At 38.5% G+C, this 15,856-nt stretch overlaps 2 protein-coding genes across 2 annotated transcripts in view; one reads left to right on the top strand and one right to left on the bottom strand.

Moving 5' to 3' along the window:
• The window catches only part of Il1rapl2 (interleukin 1 receptor accessory protein like 2), a 1,226,021-nt gene that overhangs the window by 604,053 nt on the left and 606,112 nt on the right, over positions 1–15,856 (bottom strand). The gene's annotated exons all lie outside the window — the stretch shown is intronic.
• Positions 1,963–3,381, top strand: Tex13a (testis expressed 13A). The gene is made up of 2 exons (XM_021152979.2): positions 1,963–2,570; positions 2,670–3,381. The coding sequence occupies exons 1-2, from the start codon at positions 2,112–2,114 to the stop codon at positions 3,342–3,344; spliced, it is 1,134 nt and encodes a 377-aa protein (XP_021008638.1). The 5' UTR covers positions 1,963–2,111; the 3' UTR covers positions 3,345–3,381.

Here is a 15,856-nt window from a genome sequence, read left to right as displayed (position 1 = left end):
TGTAGACCAGGCTGTCCTCGAACTCAGAAATCCCCTTGCCTCTGCCTCCCAAGTGCTGGGACTAAAGGTGTGCGCCACCACTGCCCAGAAAGGTCTGAATTCATAAACCCTAAGTTAATAGTAATTCAGAGCAACGGAATTTTAATTGTTTAGTCAAACTTTATGTCTCTTAGAATATCCTTTTAATGGATATTATTATTTAAAAATAAACATTTTTTTTTATTCATGTAGGGGATACCTGTGGAAGATAAAAGAAGATTTGTTGCCTGAAAGCTGTAGTTATAGGTGGCTGTGTGTCACTCAATGTGCTTTCTGGGAACTGAACTCAGGTCCTCTGGAAGAGCATCAAATGTTCTTATTTATTGAGTAATTAGAGGAAATAGGGTGAGATGTGGATGGTTGAAGGACAAAAATAGTGGATACATATGATATATATTTTTAAAGTCCTACAGATTATATTATTCTGATGGTGAACTTCCATCTGAAATTTAATTAAAACTGTACTAAATTAGCTCAGTAATTTTAAAAAGTGAAACTAATATTGATGTTGGGAAGAAAGGCAGAAAATGCTTTCTGCTCAGTTTTCTAAAAACATAAAATGGCTTAAAATGCCTACTAATTCTTTTAAATAAAAAAAAACACTTCACATTAAAGTAATAAAAATAAAATGGTAAATGAGTTAAATAAACTACAGGTCAATATGAGGTACTCTACATACATTTCCTGTTTAACTACAGCCCAATTCAAATGCTTAAACAAATCTCAACTTAAAAGTTCTAGAAAAAGCTGAATTTCCTCCAGTCAAAATTAGCTGGTTTTCAACTAATCCCAGGCAGCCTAGTGATCTAATAATGCCCAGTAAGTCAAATGCCTTTCTACAACCAATCAGGTAGTTAGTCTCCTTTCAGGTTTGGCTTATTTATCCCTCTGTTTTGTCTGATTGTTGAAATGCTCTTAATTATTTTTACTATTTCTTAATATTGCTGAACTCATGAAATATCATTTAGTCAAATAAATTTTAATTTGCAGATTGTTTTTCTCTTTTAATCAAGAAGTGGTGAGTTGTGGTTGGGTTTGTTTGTTTGTTTGTTTGTTTGTTTTGCTCTTTGTTTTTTTTTTTTTTTTTTTGGGTGTGGTTTTTCAAGGCAGGGTTTCTCTGTGTAGCCCTGGCTGTCCTGGAACTCAGAAATCCACCTGGCTGAAGCACATCAGTCCTTGGCATGGAATAAGCTCCTGGCAAGAGGAGCATGTAAATTTTAAATCCTCCTTTGGAGAGTTTCATTTCTTTTTGNTTTTTTTTTTTTTTTTTTTTTTTGCGGGGATTGGAAGAGTTTGGTAATGGAAGTCTTTAAGACATGTGAAACACTCCACCTCCAGGCTGAAGCACATCAGTCCTTGGCATGGAATAAGCTCCTGGCAAGAGGAGCATGTAAATTTTAAATCCTCCTTTGGAGAGTTTCATTTCTTTTTGCTTCAAGTCTTTTTTGTCTTGCTCTTCCCCACAGCATGAGGATTTGTGTGTGTGTGTGTGTGTGAGTGTGTAAGTTTCCCTTACTTCCAAGGAGGTGTGGAGACTTTCCACTAACTTTCCTTACTACTTTCACAGTCTGGAAGTTGGAATAGTCGTTAGTTAAAATCCATGAGAGTTTGACTGAAGATTTCCTTCTCTTAAGTCTTTGGAGAGAGATAGGCTCGCAAGGTTGTGCTTTCTCCCTTGAAGCATGGTAGGCAGGTCTTTGCATGGGTGTTAGGTGGACTCTACAGCAAGTAGACAGACATGGTCTATCTGAACCTCCTCTGATCAAGAACTGGAAAGGTGAGATCTGCTCTGAAGACACTTTAAACAGCAGCTACCAGGAGTCATTATGACAGAATAGTTGAGGGGCGGAGCCAGAGAGCCTGGTGGGGGGGGAGGGGAAGGGAGGGTTCCAGAAGACCAGAGGGGAGGGAAGGGGAGGGGATGGGTGGGAATGGGAGAGCCCGGAAGAACAAACGGCCAGTAAGACACTGAAGGAGAGAAGAGGTGCTAAAACCAAGAGGCTAAGGGAGCAAGGACTACGGGTTTATTTAATCTTCCAGGGCCAGAAAAGCCTGTAAGACACTCAGCCACCATGGCCTTGAATCCTGAGGATCTCGGTAGTGGGTTCCGGCATAGCAAGGTGTCAATGTTCATCAATGAACAAATGGCCAAGCACGACAAAGGCCCTGATTTCTACCTTGAGAACCTGTCCCTGTCTTGGGAAGAGGTGGAAGACAAGTTCAAAGTCATCCTTGAGGACAGTGAGGTCTCTAATGAAGCTCGGGAAGCCTGTGCCTGGGGCACTCTGGCCTTGGGTGTGCGCTTCGCTCACAGGCAAGGCTGCTTACAAGGGCATGGGGTGCAGTGGCTACAAGACTTGTCTAGCCTACATAAGATGTCTGCACTCTCCTTGTCACCAGACCTGAAGCAGCTCATCCACCAGCAAGAGATGGCTCAGAAGGAGGTAGCTCTCCAGCTTCAAATGGCTCAGACCAAACTAGAAGAAGTGCAGAGAGAGAGAGACCTACTGAGACTGAAGATCCTCCAGGCAGTAAGATTGTCACCTGGTCCTGTCTTACCCCTTCCCATCCCATGCCTATGTCAATGCCACATTCTTCAAAAGAGTCTTAACCTTTCCACTTTTTCCTAGGAACTGAGAGCTTTCCCGAATGCAGTAAGACCAGCTGTGGCCATTCCTCCTGCTGTTGTGAGAAGAGGAGGGATGAGGACACAATGGTCAAGCACAAAGGAGAACTTGGCAGAGTGGATGGCTGCTGCCACAGGAAGACCGAATGAGAGGGCAAATATGAGTGACACTGCCCTGGCAGGGACAATAACTTCGCCAGAAGAGGCCTTGGAGAATCCCAATGGAAGTTTCATGAAACTTCTAGGAGTCATGAAGTGCAAAAATTACCCCCTGAAAAGGCAGAGAGTAGATCTTAGACCCAAGAAGGCATCCATGTGCTCTTTCTCTCAGTCCCTAAATCTGAGATCCACTGTGTCCTCTGAGCCCTTTATTGTCCAACTCCCAGCCTCATTCACATACTCCTATGAAAGCCCCTTCCCAGCCATACCCACCACATCCCAACTACCGACCACAGAAAGACAACCTCATGTATATCCCTATTCTATGGCCTCTGATATAAGTCATCTGTCTGATATGGGAATCCACAGAGGAGATCATCAAGAACTACCAAAAGACAAGAGATTTTCAGCATTCCGTAGGCCTGGGGATTGGGATTGTCCTTGGTGTAAAGCTGTGAATTTTTCAAGGAGGGAAAACTGTTTCCACTGTGGGAAGGGGATTTGGCTGCAAAACCCTTAGTGAATTTGGAATGCAAAATAGAACTGAAACAAACAAATGGGAAATCAGTTTCTGGGGGAGTTTGGAGGGCCCTCCAGAACTGGGGAAGGGGAGTTGGGGTGGTCATGAAGAAAATGGGATAAATCTTGGTGTGAGATATGGGATGGTAGAAATGGTTTGGGGAGACAGATGTTTGGAATGATTTCTGTTGTATTCCAGATCACTAGCATTCACAAACCCAGAATGGCCTCACTGTGTGTGTGTGTGTGTGTGTGTGTGTGTGTGTGTGTGGTGTGTGATGTGTGTGTGTGGTGTGTGTGTGGTATGTATATGTGTATTCTCTCCTGAGTGCCTGCTGGACCAAGATAGCTAAATATACAAAATCCCTCCCTCTCCACATGCCTAACCCTCAAATGATGAAGCCAAATGATTATTTGATGCAAAACGATTCTCAATGCGGAGAATCTGAAGGGAGGTAAATTCTAAGGACTCCAATTCAAGTTATCCACTGACTCTTTATCCAATCCCAATCTCTGGAGTCATTGGACTCCAGAGAACTCAGCTACTTCGTACTTCCTGCAATTGTGTTATACAAAGATCCATTTTATCACAATAGGCTAAGAAGTGGGTTTCTGTTCTGGCCTACTAGATTCTCCCCATGTCAAGGTAGCACAAGAAGAGCAATATGTTTTCTCTTTCTTTTTTGTCCTTCCCCCTCTCCCCATCTAATTTTTGAGGCAAGGATTTTTGTAGCTCATCACACCCTCAAACTCACTATGTAGCTGAAAATGACCTTGAATTACACATCTTCCTGATTCCATTTCTAAAGTTTTAAGGTTGTAGATCTGTATTATAATGCCTGGATCAGAAAAGTAGTTTAAAAAACACTTCATCAAAAAACCTACTGGAATTGACAGGGGAGTTGAATTAGATGCTAGTAAGTAGTAAAGACTCTTTATCCCAAGTCTCCCAGGAAAGAACTTGGTAGGGCACTTACGTTCTGAGGGAATTCTATTACCCCTAACAGGTCAAGCCTACTGAGGTTGTTCCCAGGAGTGAAGTGGATAAGAGGCTCATTTTCTGGCAGAGTAATATCAAAAGAAATTAAACTATCAATGGGACCTGGAATGGGTTACCCTAAGGTTTATGATTCAATTAACATGGCAGAGATTTGCCACTTGTATGAGAGTTCTGCAAGACTACAGAGGATGCCAGCACCAGGTACAAGCAAGGATTTCTACGATTATACAGCCTCTTAACAGAAATTGTCCCTAGTCCCCAGAGGGCAGAACCAGAGACAGATCTGAACAGGAAACTTCTGCCAACTGTTCCAAGGTGAGTCAGCTACTGAGAGTGCACAGAGGGTTTGCCAGTTCACATGGACCAAAGCATAGTGTTAGCTGATGGCCTTCTTCCAACTTGGCATCATGCTAAATGGAGGAGAACATGGATTTCAAAGGCTCTTGGTGTATTCAGAAAATAAAGTGGAACAGAACTCTATCTCAGTGGGAGGGCAGTGGGATGGGAAGGTATGAGTTGGAGGGGGAGTAAAAGCTGGGTTGGAGGTTGGTCTTCTCTTCTGTCTCTTGTGGTTATAAGATATGTCAAAATTAACTATGTGTAAATTTTAATCCACAGGTTGAAGGAGGAAGAGGGACTGTACCTGAACCAGATTGAGGAACTACTAGAAGAGTGCTGGCTATCTTCTAGGCACTACAGACCTAGAGAATGAGAAGCTGCTGTAGCCATGAAACAACTAGAGGAACAGAGATCTGATTTTAGATTGTCTGTTATTGGTGAAGGTATAGTCACCATCAGGATTAGAGGCCAGATCCCCAGCTTGCAATTTTCTAAACACTTTTTGGGTTCAGTTATCTCCCTCTACTGCAGGGCTTCCTAATTTCAGTGTCTTTGGATTTGGATAAATCTTTGACATCTGGATTTGGATAGATCTTTATTGTGGGTTACAGTTTCTTGTGCATTGTAGGGTGATCAGGAGAATTTCTAGTCTTTACTTGTCTATGTGATTCATTCCCTACCCCTTCCATTTTGACAACCAAAATTGCCTCTGGGCTATAGCTGCATGTCCACTAGAAAGCAAAATCAACCTGAGTTAGGAACCTATCAGGCAATGAAGTATGTAACAGTGTGAACAGGGGAAGAATCAAAAGACAAAATCACAGAGTTTGAGGCAGCTGAACAAAGTCCATGAAGCCTTGCATTTATTGTACATATTCTAGCACACTCAGGATGGTGGCTGAGCAGAAACTACGAGAAGTGAGGAGAACTTCTGCAAGCCCTCTAGGCTGTGAAGAGAAGGACTAAAACGAGGTTAAGAGAGTGAATAAGGGAAACCTTGAGCTATTCGCAAGGAAGTAGCAGAAGAGAACTTGGAATGCAGGCACTATGATCACATGTATTGTACCATATAATATGATCACCTATGAGATTGTATAAAATACTGAGGCAAGCCTATTGGATTACTAAATTTTATAATTCAAAGGACAACACCATTTGTTGTTTCACTAAACAAAATCCATTCAAGATTTTGCCTGAAGTTCTGCTGAGATACATTTAGTTATGCTTTTTAAAGGTTTTGAAAGACATTTTGAAAAGGGAACTTAGGGCTAGGGGAGGAGAAAAATGAGGTACAAGCTGTTGCAGGGTCAAGTAAGGTCAAGGAGATAGTACTCCTTATATATGTCTGTTTTGTAAATGTAGTGAAATTATTTTGTCCCCACCCCCAAAGACAAAACATAGATTTATAGGCATGGGTAATTTGGAAAGGCTGTTTCTTCCTCTAAGACAGGGAGGCAGAGGGAAAAGCTGAGTGACTAGATAGTAGGAAAGCAAGGTGGCTTTTGCTGTGTGTTAGGCTTGTGTGTTAGTTTGAACAAGGACATAAAAGAGGAGAGCTTTCTGAAGGGTGGTTTATTTCAGAGTATTCAGGCAGTGGGGTGAGGGGAAATAATGGATGGCTAAATATGGATGACTCATTTGTAAAAGGGCCCAACCAAAAGGAAACTTGGGCTTAGTATAACATCAGAACTCTAGAGCAGGGCTTTGGGATAGAGGCTAGGAATGGAGTCATAAGAAGGACACCAGACAGAAGTATTGGCAGTGTCATAACATATTCTTATTATTTTGTTCTAGTAAAATCCTCAGACTGTTTGGATATTGGTTTTATGTTTGAAAGGATTGGAGAAAAAATAAAATCATCTCCCTGAAAGCACATATGGCACACTTTCTTTCACTCTAAGGTCTAAAGTGTGGTAGCATATGCCTAAGATCCTAGTATTTGGGAAGCAGAGATGAGGTGATCGACACAGGAATGAGGGCAGCCTAGGCTACATGATGAGTCCAAGTCCATCCTAAGCTATATAGAAAGACTGTCTCAACAAAATAAAATTAAAATGATAACTATAAAACTTAAAAGGTGACAATCAAAATTAATTGTGAGTTTATCATTTGAGTAGCTTCTACAAACCCATACAGGCAGGAAGACTTCTGTGGCTCTAGACCAAGGAAACATAGTGATAAGAAAGATATAAACAAAGAAAACTGTAAAGACAAAATTCTTGGGCTGAAAAGATGGCTCAGTGGGTCAAAATACTTTGCCACCAAGCAGAAAGACTTAAGTTCCATCCCTGGAACCCACATGGTGGAAAAATGGAACCAACTCCAGCAGATTGTCCTCTGATCTTCACATATGCACATATTTGCACGCAAACAAAATACCAATCCATCAATAAACAAATAAATGCAAAACAATTTTTAAAAATACTTTGCTGACAGTAAGGAAGAGGGAAGAAGATTTTATTGGGCCTACCTAATAATACCTCTGTCTAAAACAGTCAATTTTCCATTTGTCTAAGTGCTAACAGCCCTCCTGAGATGTTCCTTTGGAAATAACAACAGTTTTCACAGAGAATGGTTACAGAAATCCCTTTTGTTGACCACTGTCTTTCATATGAGTCATCTACACAATACAAGGCTAAATGTACCTAGTGTTTCAAAATAACAAGAAAACCTTGAAGCATATTCAGCTTAAAAACAACACTTTCCCTTTTTTTCTTTTTACAATATGTGAGATTAATATAAAATACTAAACTATATGTACAAACAAAAACATTACTTATGACACAGATGTATCCCTACATGCCTCTAAATACAAACCAGGTTTCTAAGTGGTTTTTTTTTTTAATTCTTCTACTTAACAAGGAACTGGTGTAACTAGAATCATTCTTTATATTTTTCCCCTTTCAAAAATTTCGTACGTGCTATTTGCATTGGTAAAATAGGAGGGGGCTGGGAGAATGCAGGAAAGCGAAAAGAATGGGGGGGTCAAGAAAAATATGCATGGAAATTTATAAACTGAATGTGATATTACACTTGAATTTCCAACACTAGGGAGGTCCTGGCAGGAGGAACAAAAGTTCCAAAGGTCATCCTTAACTACATAGCAAATTAGAAGCCAGCCTGGTATACAAAATAAAACAAAAAACAAGCAACTAACCAAACAAACAACCAAACAACAACAACAACAACAAAAACAGATCTGTATGAGTAACTTAAATGCCTCCAGATTTCAGGGACCTGAGAGTTTCTGCCAGTCAACTAATGACATTTATGGAAAGTCCACTCTATGTGTGAAGAGGCTATGGAATAAGCTAAAGTTAAAAGAAGAGAAGACATTTCCTCTCGAGAATAATAATGTGACTATAAAGCATGAACAAACCCTTTCCTTAAGGGGAGTCAAGGAAAAGGCATCAAGAGGAAATCAGGGTAATAGGGTCAAAAAACCAAACCATCATCTAATATCTCTTTATATACAAGTAAGTGTATATTGCCTGTGATCTGGCCTAAAATGAGTATGCATAGCTGCATATTAGCCTTGGTTTCATTTTAATGCATTCAGCACCTCAGGGTGGGCATGTACATCACCCTCTGACTTTATGTTGTTTCACAGTAATAGGTCTAGACAATCCCCACCAAATAACAACCAACTTATCTTGCCATGGGGAGACTATTGTGCACGGTAGAGGGTCAGGATAGTTCCATGCAAATTGGTCCTCATTCTTAGAAGTATGTGTTGGAATATATGCTCTAATTAACAGTGCTGAGGTGAGCATTGCTTTTCCTTAATGAGTGTCCTTTAAATATACATTTTCTCCATGGGGCTGTCATCTGTTATAAGCATGCTCTATTGCCTAACTACAGGTCAAATTATACATTAGCTCTTTTGTTTAACTTCCTTTCTAAGAAGCTCCAACTCTATCTGAAGCCTCTACTAAATAAAGGTTAATTATTGTGTGGTTTACATTAAGAACAAAGACCTTGAGAGGCCCATGTTCCAATGAAACTTCCCTTGCATTTCCCCCAGTACATGGCCTTGTTTTACTATCTCCTTGTCCTCAAGTACTGTTCCATCAACCTGTGAAAACCTTGACTATCTGTTTCAACAACCATGAGTCATTTCAGATACTACTTAGATGCCACTGACTCTGCAAGTCAATTGCTATCTTTTCATGAAACATCATATCAGTCACAGATGTTTATCATACAGAGAATGAGAGTGATGAGCAAATAAAAAGGAATTTGAACAAATTACATTTGAAAGGAATACCTATAAGTAATATATATGAGGCTGGAGAGATAGTTTTCTATCGAAAGTACTTGCTGTTCTTCCTGTAGACCTGAGCTTGGCTTTGAGCACCCATGTCCAGGAGTTCACAATGGTCTATACCCCAACTCCAAGAGATACCACACCCTTTTCTGGTTGCTGAGAGTGAAAGTAAATTAAAAAAAAAAAACAAACTCAAATAATTTGTGTTGTTGGGAGTAAAAGACAACCCCCTCTGATGTTTAAGGAAACACAGGAAAGGTTTAGATATTCAAACTTTAATTTATTTTTTAGTGCTGGACTATATTTTCTGTGTTGAATCACATAAGAAGGAATGTTCAATGTTCTGAATTGTGTTTGCTTGATTATAATTTGTAGACATGCCACAGATTCTTTTAATCTGTTAGAAGTTAGAGACCTTGTTGTTTGCTTTTGCTCACTTCAGTACTTTTTACACAGAGGACACTCTAGAGAGAGTTGTTTCTTATGTAATTGATGCCTAATGGCCAAACTAATCTTGAGTGAAAACATACTTTTATTAAACTAAACACCTACAGTTAGGAATGAATGACTTATCATTTCTCTTTCATTATTAATCATTTCAACTTTGAATTGAATAAAGAGTATGTATGTACTATGTCAAGCAATGAGTTCTTAGACAAACATAAACCGTATACTCATAACCTATAATTATATTTATCCCACCATCATGTGATATGCTGATGAAGGTTTCTGGAATTTATTCTGAACCTTATACATTGGATATATAGAAGTTAAATCATCAAAAATAAAGAACAATCCAGGCATTGTGGTACCTGCCTTTAATCCCAATATTTAGGAAGCAGAGGCAGATGGACCTCTATTATTTTGAGCATAGTCTTGTCCACATAGTGAATTCCAAATTAGCCAGCACTAAACTATGAGACCTTGTCTCAAAAAAAAAAAAAAAAAGCCATTTAAGGACAGGCCTCCTACAAAGATTCTCAATGAAAAGCATCTTTAAAAACACTTTTGTATAAAGTTTATAAAGTTTGGAAACTGAAAAATGACCACAGCATTTCTGACATTATTAAACAAGAGCTGATTCTATTTCTGAAAATTCCTTTTTGGACTTGATCTTTGCTTTTCATGAACTTATTATCTCTATTCTACTGCCCTCTGTTGTTCATCTTTAATCTGTATGATTCGGCCTTTATCATGAGATCACACTGTTCACCAAGGAAACTGCAAATAGTACCACATATCATTATGCAGACATAAATTAACATAAGTGCACCTCTTTTATCATGATACAGAGAGATAGGTTCCTACGAAGAATAGGTACTAAATGAGAAGCAAGTAGAGCAAGCTGATTTGTGCCTGAACTCTGGAATCTGAAACAGCTGCCTTAGTCTCAGCTGTATCACTGGCAAGACCTTTTAACCTTTATAAGTACCAGTTGTTTTTGTTTTTTTATCATCCCTAATAGTATGACTTACCTCATGGGCTTGCTCTAAGGGTTATACATGATATTCTTTATATTACACCACTTGTTATAATAAAAGCTTGACATTCTGCTTGCAATTATAGCAGTTGTGGTAGTGGATATCGAAAGAAAATCCTGTATGGAGAACTCTATGTGAACATTGGTGCTAAATTCTCAGCACTTTGAGATGGATACTCTGATTCTTGTCCTTCTTCACGTCTTCTGTCTCACTTAACAGGATAGAAATTACCCATTTTTCAACTCTTTTTACTATCGAGTGCAGTGGTTCTCAACCCTTTGGGTTCCATAGTAGGTATCCTGCATATTGTATATTTACATGATAATTTATAACAGTAGCAAAATTATAGTTAAGAAATAGCAACAAGGGGATGGAGAGATGGCTCAGTGGTTATGAGCACTGACTGCTCTACCAAAGGTCCTGAGTTCAATTCCCAGGAACCACATGGTGGCTCACGACCATATGGAATGGGATCTGATGTCTTCTAGTATGTCTCCAGAGAGTGAAGTGTACTAGCATACTTTAAATAAATAAATAAATAAATAGCAACAAAAATAATGTTATGGTTGGGTGTCACCATCACATAAGTAACTATATTAAAGGGTCACAGCATTAAGAAGGTTGAGAACCACTGATCTAGGGAATGCTGTGACCTGTCAGCTAGATACAATGCATACCTAGGATCCACCCTTTACTAGTTCCACAGATGCCAACACAATTTGAATTTCTCTTCAATTAATAAAAATGCTTCCCAACATTGCCTTATGCCTCATCCTCCTTTTATGTACTATATCTTTTTGTTTGTTTGTTCGTTGTTTTTCAAGACAGGGTTTCTCTATGTAGCTCTGGTTGTTCTGGAACTCACTCTGTAGACTAGGCTGGCCTCAAACTCAGAAATCTGCCTGCCTCTGCCTCCCAAGTGCTGGGATTAAAGGCATGTGCCACCAATGCCCTTTATCTTTATAAGCTTTATCTTTATAAACTGTACATTTGATGATGCTATTAATCATCTTAATACAAACTAGCACCCCTTTTTTCTCTGATTACTAATCAAAAGTACCTCCTTTTGGTCAATAATATGCAACAGGACCTGGTCTCAGCCTGCTCTTCTAGCCTCATCTATTGCTGTTTATATCTGGATTTCTGTATTTACTTATAGTTCATTTCTTTATCTTTCTTTTTAAATTAGTGCATATTAATTGTACAAAGTGAGAAGATTCATCATGACATTCCTATCAGGTATTTAGAGCCCTTTGATCATACTTACTCCTTCTGTTACTTTTTTATCCCTCTCTATTCTGCATCTTGCCTTTTCTACATCCTTTGTTTGTTTGTTTTTATTAGATGTTTTCTTTATTTACATTTCAAATATCCCCTTTCTTAGTTTCCCCTCAGAAAATCCCCTATTCCCTTCCCCCTCCTCCCCTTGCTCACCAACCCACACACTCCTGCTTCCTGGCCCTGACATTCCCCTATACTGGGGCATAGAACCTTCACAGGACCAAGTGCCTCTCCTCCCACTGATGACCGACTCGGCCATCCTTTGCTACATATGCAGCTGGAGCCGTGAGCTTCTCTGTGTGTTTTCCTTGATTGGTGGTTTAGTCTCAGGGAGCTCTGGGGGTACTGGTTAGTTCATATTGTTGTTCCTCCTATGGGGCTACAAACCCCTTCAGCTCCTTTGTTCCTTTCTTTAGCTCCTTCATTGGAGACCCTGTGTCTGACAAATACAGAAGTGAATGCTCATAGCCTTTTCTCCATCTTTAACAATAATCTTTATAGTTACATGTCATTTTCTTCCTACATTTCACATATGACAGAAAAACATGTGATATTTGTCTTTGTGGTATGATTTTCTTTTAAAGTAGTGATCTCTAGTTTCACGCATGTTCCTACAAACCATATAATTTCATTCTTTTTTTATAGTTGGGTAAAGCTCCATTGAATTTGTATGCCACACTTCCTTCATGCATTTACCTCAACTGATTACATAACTTAGATAAACACACACACACACAAACACACACAAAAGTACACATGTGTGTGTGGGTCCTAGAAGTGAGTTCACCTAAATGCCACACATAGGCATATCTAGATTATGCAAAATGCATATTCTTACATTTTGAAGGACTATCATGCTAATTTCCGTAGTGGCTGGAATAATTTTTATTTTCATTGGCAATGACTAAGGATGCTCTTCCTCTCACACTATTTTCATCAGCATTTGTTATTGTTTATTTTTTTAGACTACACTGAAGAGGACATTCGCTGTCTTTGTGATTTACATTTCTCTGACATTTCTCTGATGCCTAAAGATGGAACATATATTTTAAAATACTTATTTGCCATTAGCACTTACTGATAAGGTAATTTGAAATTTTAATTTAATATTCATAAATTTATACATTCTCTATATTAGTCAACTTTTGGCTAAGTATTTGGCTTATCATTCTATGGGCTTTCTATTCATTCTGTCTCTCAGTGAGCAAAGCTTTTTGAGTGAATACAGTTCCATTTCTTGTCTACTGTGGCTCTTATTTCTTGGGCTATTAAGTCCTGGTCTATCCCTAGCTTAAGATTTCTACTAGCTTCAAAGACATAAATTTTACCTTAAGTTGTTTGATTCATTTTCACCTGATTTTTATATGGGGTAGAGATAAAGCTCAAATGTTTCTATGCATATAGATAGCCAGTTTTTCAAGTACCTATTGGTAAAGTAGGTTTTCTTGTACTATATTTAGTGCCTTTCTCAAGACACAGATGGCTGTATTTGCTTCATTTTATTTCTGGATATTCTATTTCATTTGTTTCAACTGTTTGTTTCATGCCAGTATCATGCTTGATTTGTTTCTATGGCTCTGTGTATTGTTTGAAGTCAGATATTATGATGCCTATAGCACCACTCTTTTTGCTAGGGGGGTCTTCTACTGTTTGGCGTTTTCTGTGTTTCACTGTGAGTTTTGGATTTTTAAAGACATTCCTGTGAGGAAGGTTATTGAAATTTTTATGGAAACTGGATTGAATTTGTGTAACACTTTCAGTAATGTGATGATTATTGTATTGTGTATTCTTCTGATCCAAAAAGCATGGGAATTCTTTTATCTTTTAGTACTTTCAACAACTTCTTTCTCTCGTGTTTTATAGTTTTCATTGCAGAAGTGTTTAACAGAACTTGACTAGGCACTAAGTCTGGTATACTGTTTTCCAAGGCTGTCAGTCTTCTTTTCTCCTTCCTTTGCCATGCATGTGCACATACTCCAAGCCATATCTTGCACACTATGTTTTCTTTTCATTTTTTCATTCTGTGTGTTCACTACCACAGCTTCAGTACCACCCCACTATCTTCTGCCTCAAAGGATGCTGCTCTCTAGCTGCTCTGGGTTTACTCAGCAGACATCCCAGTAATCGGTGTGTGTGAAATATGCCCTCTGGCTTTCTTGAATATGAGAAACTTGCTTCCAAAGAACAAAAAGCAAGCATAAAACTACAAAAATAAATGAAGCTTGATTCCATTCCATGACCTTTCCATTTGTTGTTTGTTGACTAAAACAATCTGCTCCAAAGAACTTCAAAAGGACTGGTTCCTTCTTTTACTTCAGATTTCATCTTAAGCATCATTTTCTCTGAGAAGCTGCCATGCCCACCTAATGAGAGCAGTTTCCAAAGTGCTTCTGTAGCATGACCTATTTTAGGCTCACCATCAATGTTGCCCATCACATTCTGGGATTATTTTTTTTTATTTGTATGTTTCTACAATCTAGAATGCAAGGAGGAACTTATATGCATATCATGAAATGCGAATACTCAATATCTAACACAAGTATTAAAAATGTCTGTTAAATGAGTAAAGAAGTTTTCATTTTTCATGTAGAGAAAGCAAGACACAAACATTCATACTTGTCAGTCATTCTGATAATATTGGAATCACAATCTACAGCTTATAGTTTTGAAGCTGTGTGTCTACTGTTTCAACCTAATCCTGTCCATGGCCACAGAGATGATAAGTAATCACTCCAGGATATAAACCTGAGTACCTTAGCTACAGAGACTTAGCTACAAAGTCAATGTAATGATGTTGGTAGCAATAAATAAAACAGCATCATAGCGTTAGAATTATATACAAGTGCCAACTAGCCAATACATTTATCAACAACCTAGTAATTATTTCCTTGGTTCTAATGAATGCATTTGTAGAAATTACATTTTATGCCTGAGATTAGACTTCTGATTACATTTTTTTGGTTCCAAGTTTTCCTTTGTGTTGGAAAGGAAGTCTGAGAAGAAACACAGATAAATAGCAGTAGAAATTTCCTTGCAGAATACTATTTTATTACACTATGCTTAGTGGTAAGGACTCCTATATTGAACAAAGTGTCTTTTCTAGAGATTCCAATAGCTATTGAAACAAGTAAGCTGAGGTTGATTCCTGAATACACACACTGAGGCAACATTTGACTTTAGTACTAAGTGTTCAAATATAACCTGGAGTGCATGAGTAATTTTCCATCTATTATACAGCCATGAGAATGTTTATTCTTCTGTTCCACTTTAATTAACACTAAACCTTCTCCAGCTATGTTCTAAGAGGATTATGTTATCACTCTTTATGTTACTGTTGGTGTTAGAACCCAGTCAGAGTTTGTAAAATGAAGCTATTTGTAAGCATTAGCATGTGTTGTTTGGAGAGTAAAGGTCTCTCCAAACTTAAAAAAAAACTTTGGAAATTTTGCTCAAATACTTAGATTCCATGATCTCCTTTTAAAAGTCAGGAACCACAGAAATATTGACCTATCTAACATTAATTGGTTAAGAAAAATAAGAAGTGCCAAGAAAATAACTTAGGGAAGAATGACAAAATGAACTAAGGAGAAGGCCAGTCTAAAATAAGGATAAAGAACACTGTCAAAATGAAGTAGAAAATCAGGTATGGCAAATGCACTGATAGAACAAGACATCAGAGGACTTAAAATTTATTTGGTCATTGTCATTAGCATCATTTAGTGTGACGAGCTTTGGGGGGCCTCTTCTAGGAATTTGACATTGGGCTAGGACAAGAAAGTAGGCTCAGGTAAGAATTTGACACTGGGCTAGGACTAGGAAGTAGGCTCAAGATCTAGACAACAGTGACCACGGGATTTATTGCCTTGTTGTTCCTTGACTATTTTGTTTATGCTTTGTTTGTTCCTTGACCTAGAACTGACCCTATTCTTTGTATTTACCTAGAATTATATAAACACAGGCTAGAAAAAATTAAACCCGCTTCAGCTTAAGCTGCAGAACTGTCTTGAGTCATGTTATAATGTTGCCTATTTGTCTTTTCTTTTCCTTTCTTCTCTTCTCTTCTCTTCTCTTCTCTTCTCTTCTCTTCTCTTCTCTTCTCTTCTCTTCTCTTCTCTTCTCTTCTCTTCTCTTCTCCTCTCCTCTCC

Source organism: Mus caroli, chromosome X (assembly GCF_900094665.2).
Source record: "Mus caroli chromosome X, CAROLI_EIJ_v1.1, whole genome shotgun sequence".
NCBI classification, from domain to species: domain Eukaryota; kingdom Metazoa; phylum Chordata; class Mammalia; order Rodentia; family Muridae; genus Mus; species Mus caroli.
This window is presented reverse-complemented; position numbering and strand designations above follow the sequence as displayed.

Coding starts and splice junctions, on each gene's coding strand:
- Tex13a (XM_021152979.2), top strand. CDS start 2,112: ATGGCCTTGAATCCTGAGGATCTCGGTAGTGGGTTCCGGCATAGCAAG. Junction 2,571..2,669: donor GACTGAAGATCCTCCAGGCA/GTAAGATTGTCA, acceptor ACTTTTTCCTAG/GAACTGAGAGCTTTCCCGAA.